The 22,752-nt window shown below is 39.8% G+C and overlaps 1 protein-coding gene across 1 annotated transcript in view; it reads right to left on the bottom strand.

Moving 5' to 3' along the window:
* Nucleotides 1-3,546: 3,546 nt before the first annotated feature.
* The window catches only part of ELAC1 (elaC ribonuclease Z 1), a 78,209-nt gene continuing 59,003 nt past the window's right edge, over nt 3,547-22,752 (bottom strand). Inside the window, exon 4 of the mRNA XM_085629818.1 lies at nt 3,547-4,869. Coding sequence (XP_085485944.1) covers nt 4,400-4,869 — 470 coding nt within the window. The 3' untranslated portion in view covers nt 3,547-4,399. The remainder of the gene's footprint in view (nt 4,870-22,752) is intronic.

The raw sequence follows: 22,752 nt of genomic DNA, 5'->3' as shown, positions 1-22,752 counted from the left end.
GTCTAGGGTCCCGTGTGCTCACGTGTGTACTCTGAATGTAGGAACCGTGCATACGTGTACATGGATGGAGTGATATTTCAAATACTGTCAGCTGATGGATGGGCAGGCACCTTCACCTATCACTCACAGCTCCTGGAGAACATGTGTACATGACTATGACGAGGCGCTAAACAACTCATCCAAGCGACAATGTAATTGTATTTGGATGTATATAGTTCTTACTATGTAGCGCTGATTGGTTCAACATTGTGAAAGCATTGGGTAAATGTTAATTCTTGCACTATCTGGAGTTTTCGGTTTAGTGTCTCGTGTCACGTGGCAGGGCGTCAGAGCGCCTTGCCTACAAGCACCGCAGCAGTGTTGAAAGACATAAAGGGCGTTCTTGCCTTTGTGCGCAATATGACTCCTCTAGGTCCTTGCCCGAAAGGTGTTGAAAGGAGTACCCCGGACTGAGACACTGAGAAGGAGGGTCCTGCCGCAACCCTGTCTTTGTTGCAGCTCCACTTTCCAGCAGTGTAATTGCCTCCTCGGCCGCCAGTCCTCAGCCCTCCAAAACGTTATGTGTTGCACCTCGTCGCTCCCTGTATACGGGTTTCTAATCATATTGTATGATAACGGTTTGGTTTAGAGAATGTGGCGTAACGGTCAGAGCCACCGACTTTGGAGCTGGTGAACCAGGTCGAGTCTCAGCATTGGCTCAACATCCTGTGATTCTGGGCAACTCCCTTAATCTCCCCATGCCTACCAAAAACAAATATGTCAGTGTGTAATGTAACTGGTGCACATGAAAAGCGCTACAATACCTTTGGGTCGAGTTAACACTATATAAAAACTGCAACCGTCCCCCCCAAAAAAACCAACCCAAAAACGACTGCATTACATCTCAGTGGGTTAAGCGCCTGCTGCAGAGATCCACAAACACTCCTATCAGTTAACAGATACGGCCGGTATTTCATCGCCTTTGGTGGTTGTCAATGAGAAAGTGAATCTGATTCAAACTGTTAATGCCACAAGCAAAGTAGGTAATAGCCAAACACCTGAATACATTACAAGGGAATAAAGATACCTGTCCCTCCAAGTGACATGAGCCTCACTGTTAAATGCTCTAAGCATACACATACATATGTGATTCTAAGCGGGACTGGGTTGGCTTTCATCCTTCCCAAGTCAGTAAAATGAGTACATGTTGAACAAGCATTTGCAATGCAATAGGTCTTGCAGCTACGAGAGTTTCAGCTATTGGCATTGTAAATAACAATGCCTTTTATTTATGTTTTTAAAACAAAAACAAAAATAAAAGGCATTATTATTTGCAATGTCAATAGCTCAAACTCGCGTAAAAGCGAGACCTATTGCATTGCAAATGCTTGTTAAATAATATTATGTCTTTTTGTCCCTAAAGGCAGGGTTGCAAATATTTAAAAGTAGGACTTGTAGAAATTAATGTTGAACATGTCCTTGGAGTTAAATATCTCCAAAAATTATTTTCACGCTAGCAAGGATGGGTGTTGCCATAGGGAATCATTCAGCTGCATTGTTACATTTATTAAATGCTAAACTCAAGTTGGGAGCGGGCACCCCCCAAAAAATAAGAAGACAGGAACAAACGCAGTGCTAAGCTGCTTACCTGGGCAGCTCCGCTCTTCCGAAAACTGCAGGAGAGCCACTGATATAATATTCATGACTCCCGGGGTGGGAGCTCCCCATAATACCTTGGTAGAGGTTGATTTGTATACTTTTCCGCCTTATTTGGGGCCCCAATGGAACACAGGGGTGCCGCTATCATGTTTAAGTCTGTGCTTAGGGGAATTTTCAAGGTTGGAACTATTGTTCTATAGCCCGGGAGTGCAGCAACTTCAAGTGGTTGGTTCTGTGGTTCCATGTGTTGTGGCCCAAATGTTTCAAAGAAAGAATCAGACCAGTTATGTTCAGTTTAAATGCTTTATCAACAGTATGTTGTTACAATGCTTTATTGATAATGTTTGCATTTAAACATGGTTATTCATTCCAATGAAAAGACGGAGCTTTTTACCATGTGGATTATTGGTCTTTTAGGGCCACATGTATCAACCAAATTTTCCTTCGCAAACGGACCGATTCACAGAATCGGCCTGTTTGTGAATGCAAAAAAGGCCTTTCACATGTATCAAAGCTCATTTTGCGATACGGTAACCTGTTACCGAATCGCAAAATGGATTTGTATTTGGAAGAGACGTGTTTAGGTTGTCTAATCCTAATGGTATGTATGAATGTTTTGGGACCGTGAATGCGGCCGCAAAAAATTCGCATTTCACCACCTACTTCAAGTAGGTGGTAACCCATTCGCAAATAGGAAGGGGTCCCCATAAACCCTTTCCCGTATGGGAGTGGTTGTAAAAACGTTTTTAAGAGCAGGCAGTGGTCCCAAGGACCACTGACTGCTCTTAAAAAATGAAAAGAACACTTTTCTTTTTTTTAAACGCAACCCGTTTTTCTTGAAGGAAAAGGAGCTGCATTTAAAAAGAATGATTGCTTTATTTAAAAGCAATCACGGACATAGTGGTATGCTGACCACAGCAGGCCACTATCCCCGTGATTTTAGCGATTCCTAGAGAGTAGCAAATTGCAAACTACCTCATAAATATTAATGAGGTAGGTTGATGTGTGCCCCCCTACGAATCAGTATATAAAACTCTTATGATTCTCAGAAAATTGCAATTAGGTAAATGCAATTTCCAATTTTGATACATGTGGCCCTTAATGTGCTGAACCTTTGAAAATGCTGATAGGCTTGCCTCATATATATTAATGTTATGACAGCTTACAAAGCCAATAGGCTTGCCTTATATATTGATGTAGTGAATTGTGACAAGGTCAGTAGGTCTGCTTTATTTAAAGTGATACCCCATATATTTTGATGTTCTATCTTGTATAGGTGGGGGATTTACTGTGATTTTTGTGGTGAAATGTGATTTCAGATTATCACCAAATGTATCTCTATCTGCCTTATGTAAACATTTGTAAATTAATGTATAGTATTTAGTAGTGTGCATTTAGTTTTCCTTTTTAAAAGGCTGGACAAACATTTATTGAGTGTTATTGTTGCATCCCAGCAAATGGTGATTATTATCCCACACCACTTTTTCTGAAAAGTCTTTGGACTTCTCTGCTTCCCTACCCTGAGAGTCAAGTGCTACAATGGTGAGTTTGGTTCCTTAGGTAGAAATTGTGGACCAATTACTTGCGCAGGCCTCACATCCTCCACAACTAATAACCCAATTTCCAACATGTGTCCAGAGAGCAAATGATAATAAAATATGTTTAAATATCTCAAGTTCTATAGCATGTATTTTCCAATGACTGCACTCAAAAATGACATTCGCTGCATGTTCTTTAGAAAATAGGTTTTCATTCATTCCCATCAGCTACTAGTCCTGGAATACACAGAATCTGCCTCAAAAATTAATTATCTGAAATGGCAAAAACAGGCTGTTTGATGAGCTTCAATATCTTGTTTAGTTGGCAGCATAAGCAACGTCAAATCAAACAATCATCAGTGAACTATGCTTAGGAGAATAAACCACTGTTTTAATGTATTTATTATAAAATGAACTAATATTTCATTGCAGGGACAGGTAGTACACCTAATGTCGGAACATGAGAAGTGAAATCAGAACAATGGAATACTACGAAATAGCGTGCAACGATATCACAAAATGATAGACAGAATAAAAAAACTGACATAAGGAATTAACTAAGACGGCTTTTTTCAACAAGAAACCAAATGTGGAACGGACTCCACACTATATTTTTAAAATTAACTTTAAAGAAATATTAAGTTGCATGTTTTAATATATGCATCACACCTCATTGCAGACACTTAAATGTTTTATGTTTTGTCACGCTAAAAAGATAACAATATGTACATTGCGAGGTTATAGTGGCTGGCAATGCCTACTAATCAAATACTTATCAAATCCAAATGTTTTAAAACTCAGCTTTAAAAAAACGACCCCAGAACAGAGTCCTTATGTATTTCAAAACCAAAACAGTTGTTGAGCGGACTACTGAAATCCATGGAACAGGGCAGCTATGTTATCAGGCAAAAGTAGATTTACCCACTGCTGTGCAGGAAAGCAGCACGCATACGGCATATTACACTCTTAACAGTGGGTATTGCTTGAGCTAGGGACAGAACACGAAACATAGATTTTACTGTTGTTTCTTACCGATCCAAACCATGGACCAATGGCCCTTCTGCCTCTCCTCCAGACTGGAGCTATGAGAACTTTAAGGGTATGTCTGGTGCTGCATGAGAAAGAATGCAAAGCTGCTATTGCACATGTCAAGCACCTCTTACAATTTAATCTCATTTAAGTTCTAGTGGGTTTCGAGAATCTAGAAATAGTTTACATTAAGATTAGTTCTGCTTTTTATAAGGAATCACAATCGTCATAAAATCTTCAGCTAAAGTCACTTCTTGAAGATCTACAACCAATTCAGCTTGTCTCTTCAGTTCAGTAACATCATCGTCTCCTTCTCCAATCAGGTCAGGTGGTTTATACCTCTGGCTAAAATGTGTCAGAACCAAGTGTTTAACTCCACAAAGCTTTGCAAACTCTGCTGCGACCCGTGGTGTACTATGGCCATGCTCTCTGGCTTTCTCCATCTGACTGTCGTCCAATGTTGCTTCATGAACCAGCAGATCAGCTCCATTGCACAGTTTCACTCCGCCGTCTCCAACAACACCTGAACAGTCACCTAAAATACAAACCTTTCTTCCAGGAATAGGTTCGTCTAAAACATCCAATGGTGTAATAGTTACTCCATTTTCTAAAACCACAGAGGCTCCATTTTTAAGTTTCCCGTATATGGGCCCAGGCTGGATACCTAGACATAAAAGAGTGATAAGCATATGATTATGTGGCTTAGTACATTTTTCAAAAAGACTGCATGTTGCAAACATCTCGCTTTTAGAAATAAACTGCATTGTAACTTAGTGGGTTGATGCTGCAAATGTGACCATTCAAATACACTAAATGAGGAACTGTGTATAAAAGGTGAAAGAGAATAAGAGGAATTGGGTATAATCAAATATGATTTTTAGTTGCTTTGTAAATAAACATAACTCTGGACCAGAAGCCAATACATTTTGTGGGGACCCATACGCTAGAGATAACAAGCATTTGCAATGCAATAGGTCTCACATTTGCGAAAGTTTGAGCTATTGGCATTGTAAATGCCAATGCCTTTTATTTATGTGTTAAGCAAACCCTCAAAGTACACAGTGCGTGCTTACGAAGTGCTGCGTGCAGGTTTTTAAAACACATTAAAAAAAGGCATTGTCATTTACAATGCCAATAGCTTTTTTATGTATTATTGTTGGACCTGCTTTATGAATGTTCATGTATTTGCAGTTCATTAAGTGAAAAGTTATAGCATGTTTAGACACTAACTTCAGTCACACAAATATTGAAATTACAAATCTTGCTCAAGGCAAAGGTCGATTAACATCAGCAACAGCCATGAAATATTCCAACAATGTCAAAGTCTGCACTCGGCAGTCAGAAAAACAAAATTTTACCTTGTCACTGACTTTGCTCCTTCCCCTTTCGTCCTTGAAAGATTCCTATGATTCCAAAGCGGTCCTGATAGTACAAGCGTTCTATGGGGGGGGGGGCGGGGGAAGGGGGAGGGGTAATTCTTCCAGCAATCAGCAGGGTGAAGGTGCGGGGCCTCTAAGAAGGGGTGAAACAGCAACAAAGCCCCGTTCACTGTGAAGTACTTGGGGGTGGTTGCGATAAGATGGACGGCAGGCCACACACAACAGCTCAAAAACTGTCTGTGTGTGTGCCTGGGAAGCTGTCTCAGCCTGGGCTGACACACGTTGGGGGACTGAAGCCCTTTGAATCGAGTGGGCGTTCTGCGCCTGCAATCATATCAAGTCGGAAGCCTTTGCATCAGGAAAAGGTTCTGTGTTTTACCTGTTGATTTGCACTGTAAATAAAAGTAAACTAGCCCAAGGAATAGTGCAATTTGTTCAAGAAAATCTCTACAATTGCTTGGTTCACGACACACCTTAGCTTAATGATGTCCTCTGCTACCCACACTGCATGGCCCTCTGTATGTTGTATCCATACGCAGCCTTCTCCAGGGTTAATTTCTTGACACTTGTAGCAACCTTGGTATGCGTATAACAACTTACATTTTAATTCATTGAGATTTCTACGTGCTTTGTATATGGCTCTGATTGTTGCCACATTATTTGCGCCTGTTTTTGTTTTGCACAAAGCTTTCACAGTATTTATGCATGTGCGAAGAAGCCCTAAACTGCACTGAGTAGGTAGATTCCAGTGTGTGTTAATGGTTAAGATAATTTGCATCGTTTCCGCCATTACATCCACTTTGCATGAATTATGATATTGACGCAATAAACTATTGTTTTGTGCAGTACAAACTTAACTCTAGATGCTCTTGTGCTGTCGAGAGAGCATGCATGGTGCGGCACTCTGGGTCCAGAACAGCACTCGCGTCAAGAAACAGTTCAAGGACTTTGCGTCCCTCGCTATATTAGCATGAGGCCAAGACCAAAAATCAAAAATACAGGATATCCTAAACCTGTCATTGGGCACTCTAGTCAGGGAACACAGCTGGAAAATTCCCGTCCCAACGTTTCTCATTTCCCACTTGTGTCTTTAATATGTCAACACGTCTACAGGAGGGTTCACCAATAATTAACTTTAGTTATGTCAAAAATGTTAAACATATTATTTCTGTGGGCGTTTTAGGCAGTGTAGATTTGTTAGAGCCAAATTCAATAAAAACAAGTTTGAAAATATGATACTGGGACCCACGGCACGTTAGCAGGAGCTTGCTTCGGCGCTGCAGCTTCTTCTACTGTAAATACAATCCATGCTTGAGGTCTGCAGCCCAGACACTCAGGGCTGGGGCTGACCGATGGCTCATCTGGGAGTTTGGATGTGTAGATATGGATCACTGCCCGCGGATGCAACACAAGGAAGCAGCCTCAGGGGAGGAAAGAAATAAGCGGCAGGGAAAGCGTTCGCTTTCACTTCCCAGTGAAAAAAAGAAAAAGCCCGCGAGTGGTGCGCGCGCGCCACTGCGAGCCATGGCCACGGCCTATTGGTGTCTATTACGCGCACCAAGCGCGTAATAGACACCAATAGGCCATGGGCGGAGCAATGCGCCCGCCTGTGGCCTATTGCGTGCAGTCTTTCATTAAAAGACGCACGCAAAGGCCAATAGCTGCCCACAAAAGAAAAAACACACGCACAAGCGTGTGCGATTCCTAGGACAGCTTCCAAACCCCGTTTTTCACTTACAAAACGGCTAGCGCATGCGCGAGCACTGCTGCTCAGTGCAACGCAGGACGCGAGCCCTAAAAACACCCTAATTACGCCTACACTGCTTTCCTCTTGAAGTCAAACGTAAGAGACAAAAAAACAGATACTTATCTGCAATATTCACTCAGGAGCACCTGCCTTTTGGTATGAAAAGTTAATTTCAGTAAAGTGAAATTAATAATGAGAGCACTAGCATAACATAACATGGTTAGATAATCAGATCTACTAACCAACATGAATCTTGTTTGAAATAATTGGTACTGGACCACCAAACGGAACTGAATTTTAAATGAATTTATGCTCTGGAAATAATAATGAAAACTATTTTTCCTAGATAAATCAGTTAAAAGAAATTCCATTTCCCTTAGAATAATGTGCCCACGGTATATGCAAATCTATTAGATTGTAATACCGCTTAAGATTCCATATACGTATTTGCTTCCATACTTACCTTTCATAGTTGTACAACTAAATGAATACATTTATTGAGACAAAAAGCATAGTAATTCTAAATTGCTTTAATGCACCCTGCTCACTATTGTTTCACCAGCAGATCATATACGCCAGACACAGCAAAAATGGGCAAGACAAAAACACTTTTAGTTTACCTTACTCAACTGCTCAGGACCAAAAGTGTTTACATTCATCTAAAGTTTCACAAATAGAAATAGATGTAATGGATATGCATTGGTCAGTATTCCGCTAATGTATGCATTTATCTTCTGTTCTGAGCTTTTGATAGGGGGTGAAAAGACTCGCTAACAAGCTGCAAAACAGATATGTGGCGAATTAAAGGCCATTGCGAATAAATCACATTTAGAGCGCAATATACTGTAAATGACATTATTACATTTTCTTAGTGGCAATACATTTTGACATTCCATCTCTACGTATGTTTAGTGCATAGCTAATAGTGCTCCTATGCACTGCATAGAAGTTCGAAACAAGCAGTGGGAAAGCCATAAGATCAGGCTTTTTGTATCGGGGGGTGGGGGTGGCGTTAATCATAGCTGGGCGACTGTTGAAGGACAGCTGTCCTAAAAAGAAAGTAGCATAATGAAACAAGATCTTGGGTATAGCAACTGTAATTATGGGGCAGTGGAGTACTAAATTACGTTGCATGGTTGACTAAGTTCTGCAGCAAGAAGATGGCACATTATGTGGCGTAATGCAACAAAGTTTGGAGCAGTATTATTGTGTTAACATTATTAATATTGTGGGGGCAAACGTATCACATTACTAGTACCAGTTTAACACCTGAATATAGCTTTCATCAACTACAAGGTGGCTACTTAACATTTACAAATGGTCTGTAAGTGCACTACACCACTTGTTGCACTTTTAATCTTAGTAACTTTTGATCTGTATGACCTGGAAACACACTTTCTTTGTACAAAATACGCATCTGATGGTGGTTTATGCGGCTATTGTGGTAAATACCTGGAGGAACACAACAGATTTTCATAATTCAAGTAGCCCTGATCTTCGGCTAAAGCTGTATTTAAGCTGGTTGTGCTTCTGTAACAAAGCCTAAGTACACATCTTCGGTTTGTGAACAAAAAAGCTACAAATCCAACATGTTATCATGACAGTAAAATGTAAAAAATGAACTTGCAAGGGTAATCAGTGAACATGGACTGTGTCTTAATGGAAAGCTGAGGAATCCATGCAGCAAGCACATACTAAAGAAAAAGACAAACCGCAAATAAAATGTTGTTTCAGCAAAATAAATACATCAGAGAACACATACTGCTATCAAAATAGTCACTTTGCCGAGATTCATTTATATTTTAGGCATGCTTCCCCTCCAAATTCCTTTAGTTACCCGTAGATCAATAGATTCCAAGATTAAGCTCTTTATCTGGGGCTCAGCTAAACCGCGTCTTACTGTGACTAAACTAAAGGCCCACCAGTTATATGAAGGTATGGGTCTTCCATCCATTGAACACTATTCACTTGCCTTACACATTTGCCAACTCTCTTATTTTCTACCAGGATTTAAAGACACTCCGCAATGGGTCTCCATCGAACGTCATCTTGTATCTCCGGACTCAGGTTTATCTCTTTTGTATGGTAGTGGCACTAGTTTTTCTGACTCTAAAAACCCGATCTTATCAGCTATGCACAAATCTTGCACGAATTCATGATAAAGCTCCCCTATGGAATAACTCAGCTATCCGTATCAATGGCCGCACTTTATCCTGGCCTTTATGGCAAGAAGCTGGCATTTATTCCCCAGATCAACTTCTTCATGATGGGGATTTTAAAACTTTCTACCAACTTTGCGAAGAATTTAACCTTCCTATACAACACTCTTCTAAATACTCTCAACTTCAACAATGTCTGAAGAAACACTTGGGATCTCCCCCTTGTTTGCTTCAGGTTTCTCCAATATTATCTTACCTACATATATGGGGGAAGTTTAAGGGCATGACCTCTGGTCCATATAAAACGTTTCTGCTCCCTCTTTTTTCACAGCCTCTTTCCCACACTCTCCGGAACAAATGGCAATCCCGTTTATCTATCTCATATACGACTTCTGAGTGGGACCAGATACTGGAGGGATTTCACAAAGGAGTCCGTGAAGCACGGCTTAAATTCTGCATATTTAAAATTCTTCATGACTGGCACTGGTCACCGATTAAATTACATAAAGCTGGGCTACTCTCGCACACGGATTGCTAAAGATGTTCCGATCCTGGTTGTGACATAGCCCATATCATTTGCGAATGCCCACAAACCAGGTCCTTTTGGATCTTCGTTGGCAAAACTCTGAATTCCACAATGTCATTATCTTTACCACTTACATCTGCCACCATCCTTTTGCATGATTACCGCGGTCTTCCAAAACTTTCTAAGACACAAATTTGTCTCCTTCACACTGCATTAGCCACAGCCAAGATTTGCATTCTGCGCCACTGGGAATCTCCATCTCCTCCCTCTCAGGAAGAATGGTTGGTGGCAATGATGCAGACGGCCCTACATGAGCGCACAATCTACAATCTCCAGGACCAAGTTGACATTTTTCTTCAGACTTGGTCTCCCTTTTTGGAAACTAAAATGAACAATGATTCCAATACAACTCTCTCTTCTAATATAAATAACTCAATTACTTAATTCATTATTTTATATCCTTTCTCTTTACTATTTCATTCTCTTACCCTTTGTCTTCTCCCCCCCCCCCCCCTACTCTGGCTCTGATTACTTATCTGATTATTTATCTATCTATTTATTTACTATCTTTCATTCTCTCTCACTGTTTTGCTTCATCTTCTTTATCTTATTTATTTACCTTTCATTTTTCATATCATCTTTTTACCTTCCTTTAAACTTGTATAATCTGACTTTCTCAATCTTGTTATATCTATTAAGTTATTATTCTTGCTTAAATATAAGCTGTACTCGTATATTTTATATATTGTTTTTATTATAACAGATTATAGCGTATGTACTGTTAATCTCTTTTCTTGTTTCTGTTAATATCTACGAATTTACTAATTTATCTATTTATTTATTTTTCAATATTTATACATAATGATTTCTTATTTATCTTATTTATTATGCTTATCCGCTTCTATTTATCATCACAATATGTATTCTCAATATGTCAATGATCTACTGTTTTACTGAATTGGTATCTACTATGTATTTTACTGTAAAATTCAATAAAAAATGTCAACACAAAAAAAGAACACATACTGGTTCTCAACTACATGTTGCATCTGCAGTCTAACAAAAGGATTATTTGATAGTCCCATCATTAAAACCATAGGGAAACAAATGGGGCAATGTATCCATCCTCAAAAATAACATGGCCAGGATGAATACTATTCAAGACAAATCATGATAAACACATGAAAGACAATGACTGAAAGGGACTGATATGAAGTCCACACTGCCTCTGTACTCCATATTGTACTTTTTAGAAGAATTGATAACATGTGGTCCCACAAGGACCCCCAGGGCCAAAAAAAGCATTTTTTAAAAAAAAAAATCAGCCGAAATCGCGCTGGGGTGCCCCCTGGCACATTGTAAATTGGGGGATTAAGTCCCCTTCAATCCTGAGGGTCCTTAGGGGCGAACTAGCCCACCAGGTACCTCCAGTATGCACCAGGGAGCTGCGTTGCAGAGCGGTGTTCAGAGGCCACGCCCCTTTTTACACCTCTCTGCAACGCAGCTCTGTGGCGCTTACTGGAGGTAGCTGGTGGGCTAGTTGGCCCTCAGGGACCCTCAGGACTCAAGGGGATTTAATCCCCCAATTTACAACGCTCCAGGGGGTGCGTTTGCACAGTGATGCAGGGAGTGGGCATGGCCTAATGTGACAAGTGTGCAAACACGCCCTGTGGCGCATTTTAAGTTGGGGGATTAAGTCCCCTTGAATCCTGAGAGTCCCTGGGGGCCAACTAGCCCACCAGGTACCTCCAGTAAGCTCCAGGGAGCTGCGTTGCAGAGAGGTGGTCCAAGGCCACGCCCCCTTTTTACACCACTCTGCAATGCAGCTCTGTGGAGCTTACTGAAGGTAGCTGGTGGGCTAGTTGGCCCCCAGGGACCCTCAGGACTCAAGGGGACTGAATACCCCCATTTACAACTGATGCAGCGTGGCTATAACAAACCCTTTACAAAGGTCACCAATCCCAGAAAACCCTTACACCACTTATTCATCGGCGGGGCCCATAACACCGAAAACACACATTCACTCGGTTTTCAGGATCAGTGATAAGCTGGCGAGCTGCAAGACATATGGGGTACCTTAATACTAATTTCCCTAAATAATAACAATATACATTTTATAGATTTAAATCTAGAATTTTTCAGTTTTAAACATCAAGGCACTCCGCTATTTTGGGTCGATGGACCAACTAGTAGAAATCAGTGGATGGCGATTAAGTCCAGCTCATTCACAATTAAAACCTTTAACTTTTATAGATCATAACTTTTGAGTTTGAGTTAGCATGACATTTTATCTAGATTCGTTGAATAAATTGAATAAGTAAAATTTATTAGACAAAATTATAAACATTAATTTCGTAAGTATTCAAGTAAAGATTGAAAATAGAAACAGAAAATACTCATTACCCTTGGCCTTAGGGCGATGACGAGAATGGTTCACCAGAGCATGAACCGCATATTACAGGATAGGTTCCCAAACTGACTGACTGTCCCTCTAACCTCCTCGGACGTATTCCCTCCCAAGATAGAATCCCGCAACGGTCTTGTTCCTTTTCCCATCAAAGTTCAAGGTTCAAATTTGTCTTTTCAGCATCAGGAAGGAAAAAAATCGTCTCAACCAACAGCGTGTCGTGTTGAATAGAAGAATAAGCAAGTGCCACAACGTCATCATAAGCACCACTTTTTTATACCCTTTCACTAACTTGCTATACCCAAAATTGAAACATTTTTAGGGGTTGTATTAATTTTCATTGGTCCATTGGAGGGGTGGTGATGGTCACCTCATTGTCCTCCTTGCCTAAACCGGTTCTGTAAATTATACATTCATGCATATCCTTGTGATTTGTCAAGTCCCAATATTTGCAACAATTGCCATTAATAGTGAATAGGATCATCTTCTGCAGTTCAAGTCTCTCATCCGTTCCCAGGCTTTTGTCCAGAAAGTTTTGTCACAACTCTTGTCATAGGTCAGTGCAGCCTTGATATCTCTCACTCCGGACATAGGCCACACACTCGTGACTGAAACTTCCATTCTGCTCATGCGCCGGGGCCATCTTTTGTTACATGTAATCACATCTCTTGGCAGTGACCATTTTCTCAGCGAGGCCTAGCAGGCCTGAACAGAAATAATATGAAAACAACACAGCAGAAATTAGACATAGAAAATAAGCCCTTCTGTTTACCACCTGCCATTCTAATGACCCGTGTTAGGTGTTACCTAGCATAAGAGACATTTAAAGCCATTTTACTCACCAGCTGCATTCTTTTTGCCACAATATTTTTCTACAACGAAATACATGCAATTTTAGTTCTGTTCTCTACACAAATCACAGACCTATGTTAATTTAATTTCACATTGGTAAATAAATTAGATTTTTGCAAATGCCAGTTAGTTTTCCCACGTGCAGTGTCTAATTAAAGGTGCATTGATTGATTAGTACATGCATTCAAACAGTTAGTATTTTTAAGGTTATGAGGTCATTAACTTCGAAGAGGGCACAAACATTTTTTGTATTTTCCCCTGCTCCATCAATTCCCCCCTTTGGTGATTTTAATATCACCACAAAAACCATCTCTACCAATTTATCAGAAATCATGTTTCTTGTCCTTTTTATTTTATTAGTTTAAACAATTGTACTCTTCACATTCTATCTCTTAGTCTTGTTGTACATTTTCTCTTTAAATTCTTCTAATTCAATCTCTCCCATTTCTCGTTCTCTTTATTTTTCTCATTTTGTCTTTTTAACTTATTTTCTCTTTTTCTAATAGATAACCATGCTAATCTCAATATTAATGTCATTAATATCACTATTGTCCCTGGTATTAATATTTTTCCAACTAATGAGCTACCTATTTCTGTGAAACATTTCTTTACTGAGGAAAAACTCTTACCAAGTTTCTCCCAAGCACCATCAACCTCCAGTGGGGTAATTTCTTTATGCAATTCAGTAATATTCTTTATATACTTTTGTATATTCTGACTTTTATCAGTAATGTAAGTGCAACAATGTTGTACCTTCAGCATTCCACAGACTCCTCCCTCTTTTGCCAAAAGAATATCTAGGGCAAGACGATTTTGCATCACCATAGCTCTCATGGCAACCATCTCGGTATTGACCATCAAGAACCCTCCAGCAGTATTCGTTGATAAACGATCTACTTTTGTTGACAATTTCCGAATCTTATATGCATTAAAAGATACACCCACTGCTGGTATCAATGCTCCAAAAATGTCACCTATTATCTCAGAGAAACTTTCCCTTCTACGTGTTAGTGGTTTACCTATGTCGTGAGTTCCTTTAGTTCCCCTATCTACATGAAATATCTTTGGAAAGACCAGGCCTAGATAACATGTTCCGTACCAATGGTCCGGTAACTTATAATAAGCTTTGTTCCCACAAACAAAATAGATCCCTCTGAATACTGGCTCTTTTCCTCCTTTAAATCCCCATCCCCTATAATACTGTATGTATCTCGGCATTCACTAGCACCCACGAAATAGTTATCATACATAGTGTTATCTCTAAGAATGCACAATTTCCCTTGTTGAGGCAAATCTAACCCTCTTGCTACATTAGTTTCGCTCTTATCATAACTTCCTTCCTCAAAACCCCAAAATGGTGTTTTCATCTTTTCTCCTGCCACTTTTCTTTGAAACTTAACTCTTCTATCCTCTACCATGTCTAAAAGTACTTTTTCTTCTTTTCTTAATCTACAAGTGAGGTTGTGTCTAAATGCATATTCTAATGTTAATTCTTTTGTTTCTAAGAAAGATTCTCCAAAGACTTTACCAGGCTTTACCTTGTTTAGCTCTGAAACTACAGAAACTTTAGCAAAAACATCATCCATATCAGTATAGTAATATTCTAGTTTGCCTGTCCTATAAAATAAACTAGCCAACACACTGCAAGTAATTCCATACGTCAAAAGAAGGTGATGATATGTTACACCCTCTGTCACAGACGCAGGTAACTGCATACATGCATAACAATCCCTAACATCCATTGTCTCTACATTTCATATAAAAGCTTTGTAAAAACATTCTTAGAAAAATCATTTATTGACCTGTCTCTATGAAACTCAGTATTATCTATTAGTGTTGCAGTATCCTTTGTGTTATTTGCCTTATCACTATTGGTTTTATTGTTCATCCCAGACATATTCTCTGCAGTTTATCTAAGTGGAATGACTATTGCTAAAATAAACCAAATAAGCATCAGTAAACCTGTACAATAAAAACACATTCTGCACCATCTGCGTAGAAAACTACACCTAGATCTTCTATTTTCATTCTCTGCCATGATGAACTATAGTCTAAGATATGTACAGAAAAATGTATCTCTCCACACTCAGAAATATATGGCCTTTGAACCAACTGCCCTAGGCGCACTGTTTGGTCCTTCAACTTTCTTTAAGTTCACCAGTGTGTCTTTATTATGTTCCAGTCTCTTCCGGATGGGCACAGTTCACTTTCACCCTCCTGTTTACAATTTTCGTTTGAGTTCTCTTGACTGCTATCCACCTCTTCGATGTCAGGCAATGCTATGTAAGTCCATTCAGGTGATTTGTATTTCAAATTAGGTCTTTTTACTCTTTTCTGTCTTTGCAATTGTCCATTATCCAAATTTATTTGATTTCTCTGACTTATTTCATTCTTTTGTTCCTCCTTGTTTTTGTTCAAATTTATTATTTTATATCTCAGTCTTTTACATTCGCTGGGCCAATTATCTCCTTTTCGTGGCCTTTTTAGTCCAGTCTCTGTTTCTTCTCGTTCCACTTTCCAAACTCTCTTTCTTGGTCCTCTCCTTTGTCTTAATTCTTCCTCACTTTCTTCTGATTCTGTTTCAGATCTCACTTCACTTTCTTTAACTTTAAATTTTATGATTTCTGATTCTCCGTCTGATTTTAGATTTTCTTCTGTTGTTCCAATTACTTCCGAAGGGATTTCCTCAAAACTTGTACTTGGTTCTTCGACATGGCTGTGAATTATTTCTGTCTCTCCTGTTTCAATATCAATTTTCTGTTTTTCAAAGTCCTCTGTTTGCTTTTCAATGTCCTCAGTTTGGTTTTCACCAATTTCAGATTGTTCTACTTCAGATGTCGAACTGGTATCTGATATTTCCAGATGTCGACTTACAGGTGGATCTGGAACTCTGACTGTTTCAGTTTCTGTCTCAGATGCGGAACTAGTGTCTGATATTTCCAAAAGTCGACTCACTCACCACATCTCCAGGATCTGGGACTTTGATCGTATGACTGGCATGAATCCAATTTTTCACACCTGCACACTTTACTGCTGTGTTAGTCACCAGAATCACTTTTCTTGGTCTGTCCCAGCGAGGAACCATGCAATTTCTTCTTCGGTGGACTTTTATGCGGACCTAGTCTCCCGGACTCAGATCATGAGCTGGGTTTCTTTCAAGAGTGATCGCATCCAGTCCAACCTGATGAAACACAGAATGCACCACATCAGCCAATCCTTTGCAATAGTCCAGAATAAGATCATCAGTTATAGTCAGCAGTTTGTTGACAGGTACGAATGCTTGTCTCATTACTCGTTCCATTATTATCTCATGCGGACTCAAACCGTTTTTTCTGTCTGGTACTCTCCTCATGCTCATGAGCACAAGAGGTAGGGCATCTGGCCATTTGACTCCTGTGGCTAGACACATCTTTCCTAGCCTATTCTTGATTGTGCCATTTACTTGCTCAACCACCCCAGAAGCCTCTGGTCTGTAAGCACAATGCAGCTTTTGTTGAATGTCTAATGCCTCACATATCAGCTGGATGACTTCATTTTGGAAATGGCTTCCTCTTTCTGTTTCTATCGTGACTGGAAAACCAGATCTAGGAATGAATTTTCTCAGCAAGAGTTTAGCTACTGTAACTCCATCCTTCCTTCTTGTCGGATATCCCTCCACCCAATGAGAAAACAAACAGACAACCACCAAGACATACCTCAGTCTGTTACTCGCGGGCATTTCAATGAAATCTAGTTAAATCCTGGTAAATGGACCTCCTTCTCGTCCTATGGTTCCTAAACTCACTACTGTTTTCCTTCCTGGATTCAACTGTTGACATATAAGACATCTTTGACAATGGCTTTCAGCTATAACCCTAAATTTGGGGTTGTACCAAGTCTGTTTGAAAAGTCTGATCATTGCATCTCTACCTATGTGTCCCTGTCCATGGTACATCCGTGCCATGTTAGAGATCATGCTATCAGGCATAACTGGTCTTTCGTTCCTGTAAACCCAAACTCCATCTTCTTCTCTTTGTCTACAGCCTGATGTTATCCATATCTCTTTTTCCTCATCACCTGCTTCTTCCTGCAATTGTCTCACTTCTTCCCACGTTTCAACTGTGTTAGTAAACATTAAGGGACATGAAACATGTTCTTTTTCCCTCCTCCAATTCATTGAGGTTGTATGTCTGGCACAATATTGAGCTATTTGATCAGCGAACCTATTGCCTTCTGTAAAGTAGTCATCACCATTTTTGTGTGCAGCACACTTCACGACTGCAACCTGTTTAGGCAGCTGTATCGCCTCAAGCAACAATTTCACAAACTCACCATTCCTAATTGGAGATCCTGAAGAAGTCATGAATCCCCTCTGGGACCAGATCTGTCCAAAATCATGCACCACTCCGAAGCCATACTGGCTATCTGTGATCACAGTGATTCGGAAATTTCTTCTCATTTTACAAGCTCGAATCAGAGCAATCAGCTCAGCAACCTGGGCTGAATGTGTTCCTCTCAAACAAGATGCTTCCATGATATCTGCCTCCATACATACAGCATATGCAGCACTCAAAATTCCTTCTTTCGTTCTCAAGCATGATCCATCCACAAACATCACATAATCTGATTCTTCTAGAGGTTTATCCTTGATGTCAGGGCGAAGCTTCATACAGAATTCAAGTACATCCAGGCAATTGTGATCAACGTCATCTTTGACCTCTGCATTTACTGCATCAGGTAATAATGTGGAAGGATTCACACTTATGCATCTCACAGCCGTTACATTGTCTGCACCCAAAATAACCTTCTCATATCTGGTTAATCGACTATGTGTCATGAATTGGGATTTTGTTCCGCTCAAAAGGATTTCTACCAACTGTGGGACATATACCTTTAACGGGTATCCCATCACAATGCCTTCACTCTGTTCCAAACTCACACAAGTGGCTGCTACTGCTTTTAGACATCCAGGCAATGCTTTTGCTACTGGGTCCAAAACAGCTGAAAAGTATGCTATGGGCCGTCTCATTCTTCCATGCCTTTGTACTAGTACCGAAAGTGCACATTTATCTATTTCACTACAGTACAACTCAAATTCTTTCTCATAATCAGGCATTCCAACGCTGGAGCTTCACACAACCTGTTTCTCAGTTGCTCAAAAGCTTCCATCTCTTGCTCATTCAACACAATTGGATCTTTTACATCACTTTTTGTTAATCGCTGTAAAGGCTTGGCAATCAATGAAAATCCATTTATCCACTGTCGACAGTAACCAACCATTCTAAGAAACATTCTCACTTCTCTGTGTCATTGGGGCTCTCATTCCTTTGATAATCCTGAATCTTTCTGTCGTTATTTTCCTCATCCCTTTTTCAATCTTATGACCTAAATATTGTACTTCTTGTTGAAAGAACTGCAGTTTGGATGGAGACACCTTATGTCCTCCTTCTGCCAAATGATTAAAAAATGCAATGGTGTCAGTAATACATGCCTCTTTGGTCCTTGATGCCACCAAAAGGTCATCAATATACTGGACCATAACAGATTTCTCTGGCGTTTTCAAACTTTCTAAAGATTTCTTCAGAAGCTGATTAAAAAATGAAGGACTTTCAGTATACCCTTGAGGAATTCGGCACCATGCCAAAATAACGCTCGCCAAACCGGAAGGCAAATAGTGGCTGGCTTTCAGGGTGTAATGGAATTGAAAAGAATGCATGGCACAAATCAATAACTGTGTACCATTCTGCATCATATGGAATTTGATACAGTATTACAGCAGGGTTTGGTACAATTGGACAACAGGGAACAACAATTTTATTCACCTTTCTCATGTCTTGTACTATCCTATAGGTTCCATTAGGCTTTTTCAATCCCATTATAGGTGAATTACATGGGCTACTCATAATTTCTCTCAGAATCCCTTGTTCAATCATTTTATCAATCACTGGTGTTATTCCCTCAATAATTTCTGGCGTTAATTTGTACTGTGGAGTATTCAGGTAAATTGCTTCTTCTTTTACAGTAATTTTTACAGGGTCAACTCCTTTCATTAGACCTATATCTTCACCCGTAAAATCCCATACATCAGTCTTCACTGTTCCTTTCAATTCAGTAGGGATTTTCTCTGCATCAAACACAGGAAATGTATCACAATTTTCCGGTTCAAATGCTGTCATGGTCACTTTATACAGAACATCATCATCGGATGTCTGGAATGCAATACCATCTGGGGTACAATAGATGGTGCAGTTCATTTTACAAAGGATATCGCGTCCAAGTAAACTTACAGGACTGCAATCGCACACTACAAAACGGTGCATATCTTTAAAAGGACCAATTTCCACCTCTACTGGTTTAGTAAGAGGGGCTTTAATTTGTCTGTTAGAGACACCTACAACTTGGATGAATTCAGCAGAGGAAGGTTTGGAATTTCAACTGATCTTACAGTAGAACGGGTAGCGCCAGTGTCCACAAGGAAAGTAACATTTACACCATTCACCTTTCCATCCACAAACGGACCGGACTGATCTACTTCTCGAGTTGCGCCAAGCACGCACTCCTCTTCCTCTCATAGGCACCGTCATAAACTTTCATCGGATTCATTTCCATCCGGTCGTAGCCAATACTGTGAAACAGCAGCTGCGCGCGGCAATTTCGTTATCTGCTCTCCAACGTAGAATCCTGTCTCTGCACTGTATCTTTGAAGATTTACACTCTTTGGGAGAGGTGGCTGTGGCACCGGACTCTGTTGGGAAACTACCTGTTGCTGTGGTGGTTGTTGATAACCACCTCATTCTGCACCTGTGGGTTTAATGATTTATTTTCGGAATTAACTTTTGGAGGTAATTTACACTCGTTTTTCCAATGCCCTAATTTTCTGCAATTATGACATGGCCATTTCTTTTTAGCTTCTTCTATATTCATCTGTCCTTTCCCTTTACCAATGTTTGGTTTCATTTTTGTCTGCCTTGCGTCATTAATCTGGTTAAGTATCTGAGCTTCTTGCTGTTCTGCAACCTCCACCTGTGCCCACATTGCTTTTTCTTTGAGCTTACATTGTGTCTAGCTTCAATGTCATCACTGCAATATTTCGCATACCTTAAAACCTCATCCACTGTACTTGACTGCCAACACAACATATGCTGTTTAATCATTTCACTTATCTCGGGTCTCAGACCATACACAAATCGATATACAAAGTGACTCATGTCTTTTTCACTTAAGCTCTCGTATCCACTGTACTGTTTAAAAACTAGAATCAACCTTTCATAATAAGCATGCAAAGACTCTTTTGCTTCCTGAGTTGTTCTATCGATCTTCACCCAATCTGTTTCTCTGGGAGGAATCTTGTTTTTCAGAAAGGTGATTACTTGCTCATATTTTCTTATTACTTCTGGACCTGGGGCTCCTGTTTTGGCATCTCTAGTATATTCTTCCTTCGGCCAATCAATAGTGATTTTACATTCCATCCATAAATCAGCAGGTAAAACAATCTCAAACAATCCATCCAAATCTTCCCACTATACCTTTGAAACCTTAACAAATCTTTCCACTTGTCTATACCATTCTACAGGCTTCTCTCTCAATCTCGGAAAATCATTTGTAAATGACAATATATCCTGTCTGGACCATGGGACATGTACATAACCTCTTCCTGGAATTTCTCTCATTGGACACTTTACTACTATTGGTTCCTTTTCTTTTACTGGAAAAGCCAAAGTTGCTTTGTCAGCTGTATCTTCTTTTCTCTTTGTCCATCTACTTCTCCATCTCCCCATTTTCTCAGTAACACAATTAGTTCTTTTATCTGAGTTAACCGTCCTGAAGTGTTCAAATTCTCTATATCTTTCTCACTAAAGTCTACTCTGTAAAGTTTCTGTAATCCTCTAACTTTTGCAAAATCTATTCCCAACCCAATTGCCGTTTCTTTTAATTTTTCATGCAAATTCTTAGGTCTCCAAGTAATACTTTTGCACAAAAACATAAACTCTTCATCCTGATATGTTTTTAACCTATCTGTACCAATAGTTCCTAGGATCAGTTCTTCCATGTCTATTTTTAATCTAACTACATCCAAAGGTTGTGGTTTTATATCTTTCTTCTGCACTCTTAACCCATTAATTTAATTATTCCGCCGTTGGACCCACAGGGGTCGCATTCAAATCTACTCTATTCACACTTTTCTCTGGTGTTTCAGTTGCTGACTCAGCTCCCATTGGAATTTTATTTATTGGACTCAGATTTATTGTCAAATCCATAGGTGGAGTTAATCTGACTGAATTTTTCATCTCCCCAATTTCAGGATAAATCTTTTCTCGCACTTTTTATATACTAGAATTTAAGGGAATCGTTAAGGAATGTTCATCTATCTTTTGATTTTCAAATACAGGTATCACTTGACCTATGGTTACTGGTACAGTTACAGCTTCTACATTCTTTGTCAATTCTTTTATCTTTACAGCCAATTCTTTTGTTGTCCTTGCTAGTTCAGACGCATTATGATTATCAGGTTCTACAGTCTGTGGTATTTTCTGGCTATTAAATGGACTATTTACTTCAGAAAATCGCTCTAGATTTTGATTTATCCCAGCTTTCATTGGCGGTGCATTTGGTGTCACCACCGCAGAAACCTGTTGATATGGAGGGGGTCTTTTATTTAATATTTAATATGTCTTCCAGCAACTCATCATCTGTATCCACACCTTTCTGGTACTGTATTCTTCTTTTTCACTGTACACTTTTTCCCTGTTGCCTCCTCAACTGTTCTAGCAGGAAACATACCATCCATCATATTAGTGTACCTCCATCGTCTCAATCTGTCTTCATGACTCCAACCCCATACTCTTCCAGGACCAAACCCATCATCACTTGTATCTCTGTGTCTCTCTCTTTCATACATCTCATCTCCCCATTCACCTAAGGCTTCAAACTGTCGGTCTAGGTCTTGGTTCAAGCTTCATCATTTTATTTCTTAAATTATTTGCCGAAACAATTCACACAACTCTTCTCTAATCTGTTTAACTATTCTGTACTATCCCAGCGTGAACCACACTAACGCATCAATCAGAAAGCTTTACGTCACGCTCATACTGATCAATCTCAGCGCGACTCACACCAACATACCAATCAGAAAGCTCTTCGTATTTCCGCGACAGACCAATCCCAGCGTGGTTCTTGTTGACGTCAGCTTTAGTCCTGTTTCTGCTGTTCCCTCCTTTACAAAAATTATCAGCACAATTTTATAACTCGTTGATTTGACAAAATCGGTTAGTTACGACAAACTCATTACCATTGTCAGTTTCGCTAAACAAAAGTGATAGTTTATTCAAACATTCAAGAATACTGTTTCGTTCGATAAGTGTAGCACTTCCCTCTACCTTACCCTTTTGTTCGATAAGTGTAGCACTTCCCTCTACCTTACCCTTCTCTCAAGCAAGAAGTAAACCCGTTTCTCTGGGGATAAAACACATGTGGAGACTATACTGCTACTGAGAATTA

The sequence above is a fragment of the Triturus cristatus genome, chromosome 2_1 (assembly GCF_964204655.1).
Source record: "Triturus cristatus chromosome 2_1, aTriCri1.1, whole genome shotgun sequence".
NCBI classification, from domain to species: Eukaryota; Metazoa; Chordata; class Amphibia; order Caudata; family Salamandridae; genus Triturus; species Triturus cristatus.
The sequence above is the reverse complement of the archived record's forward strand: the minus strand, read 5'-3'. Positions and strand labels throughout refer to the sequence as shown.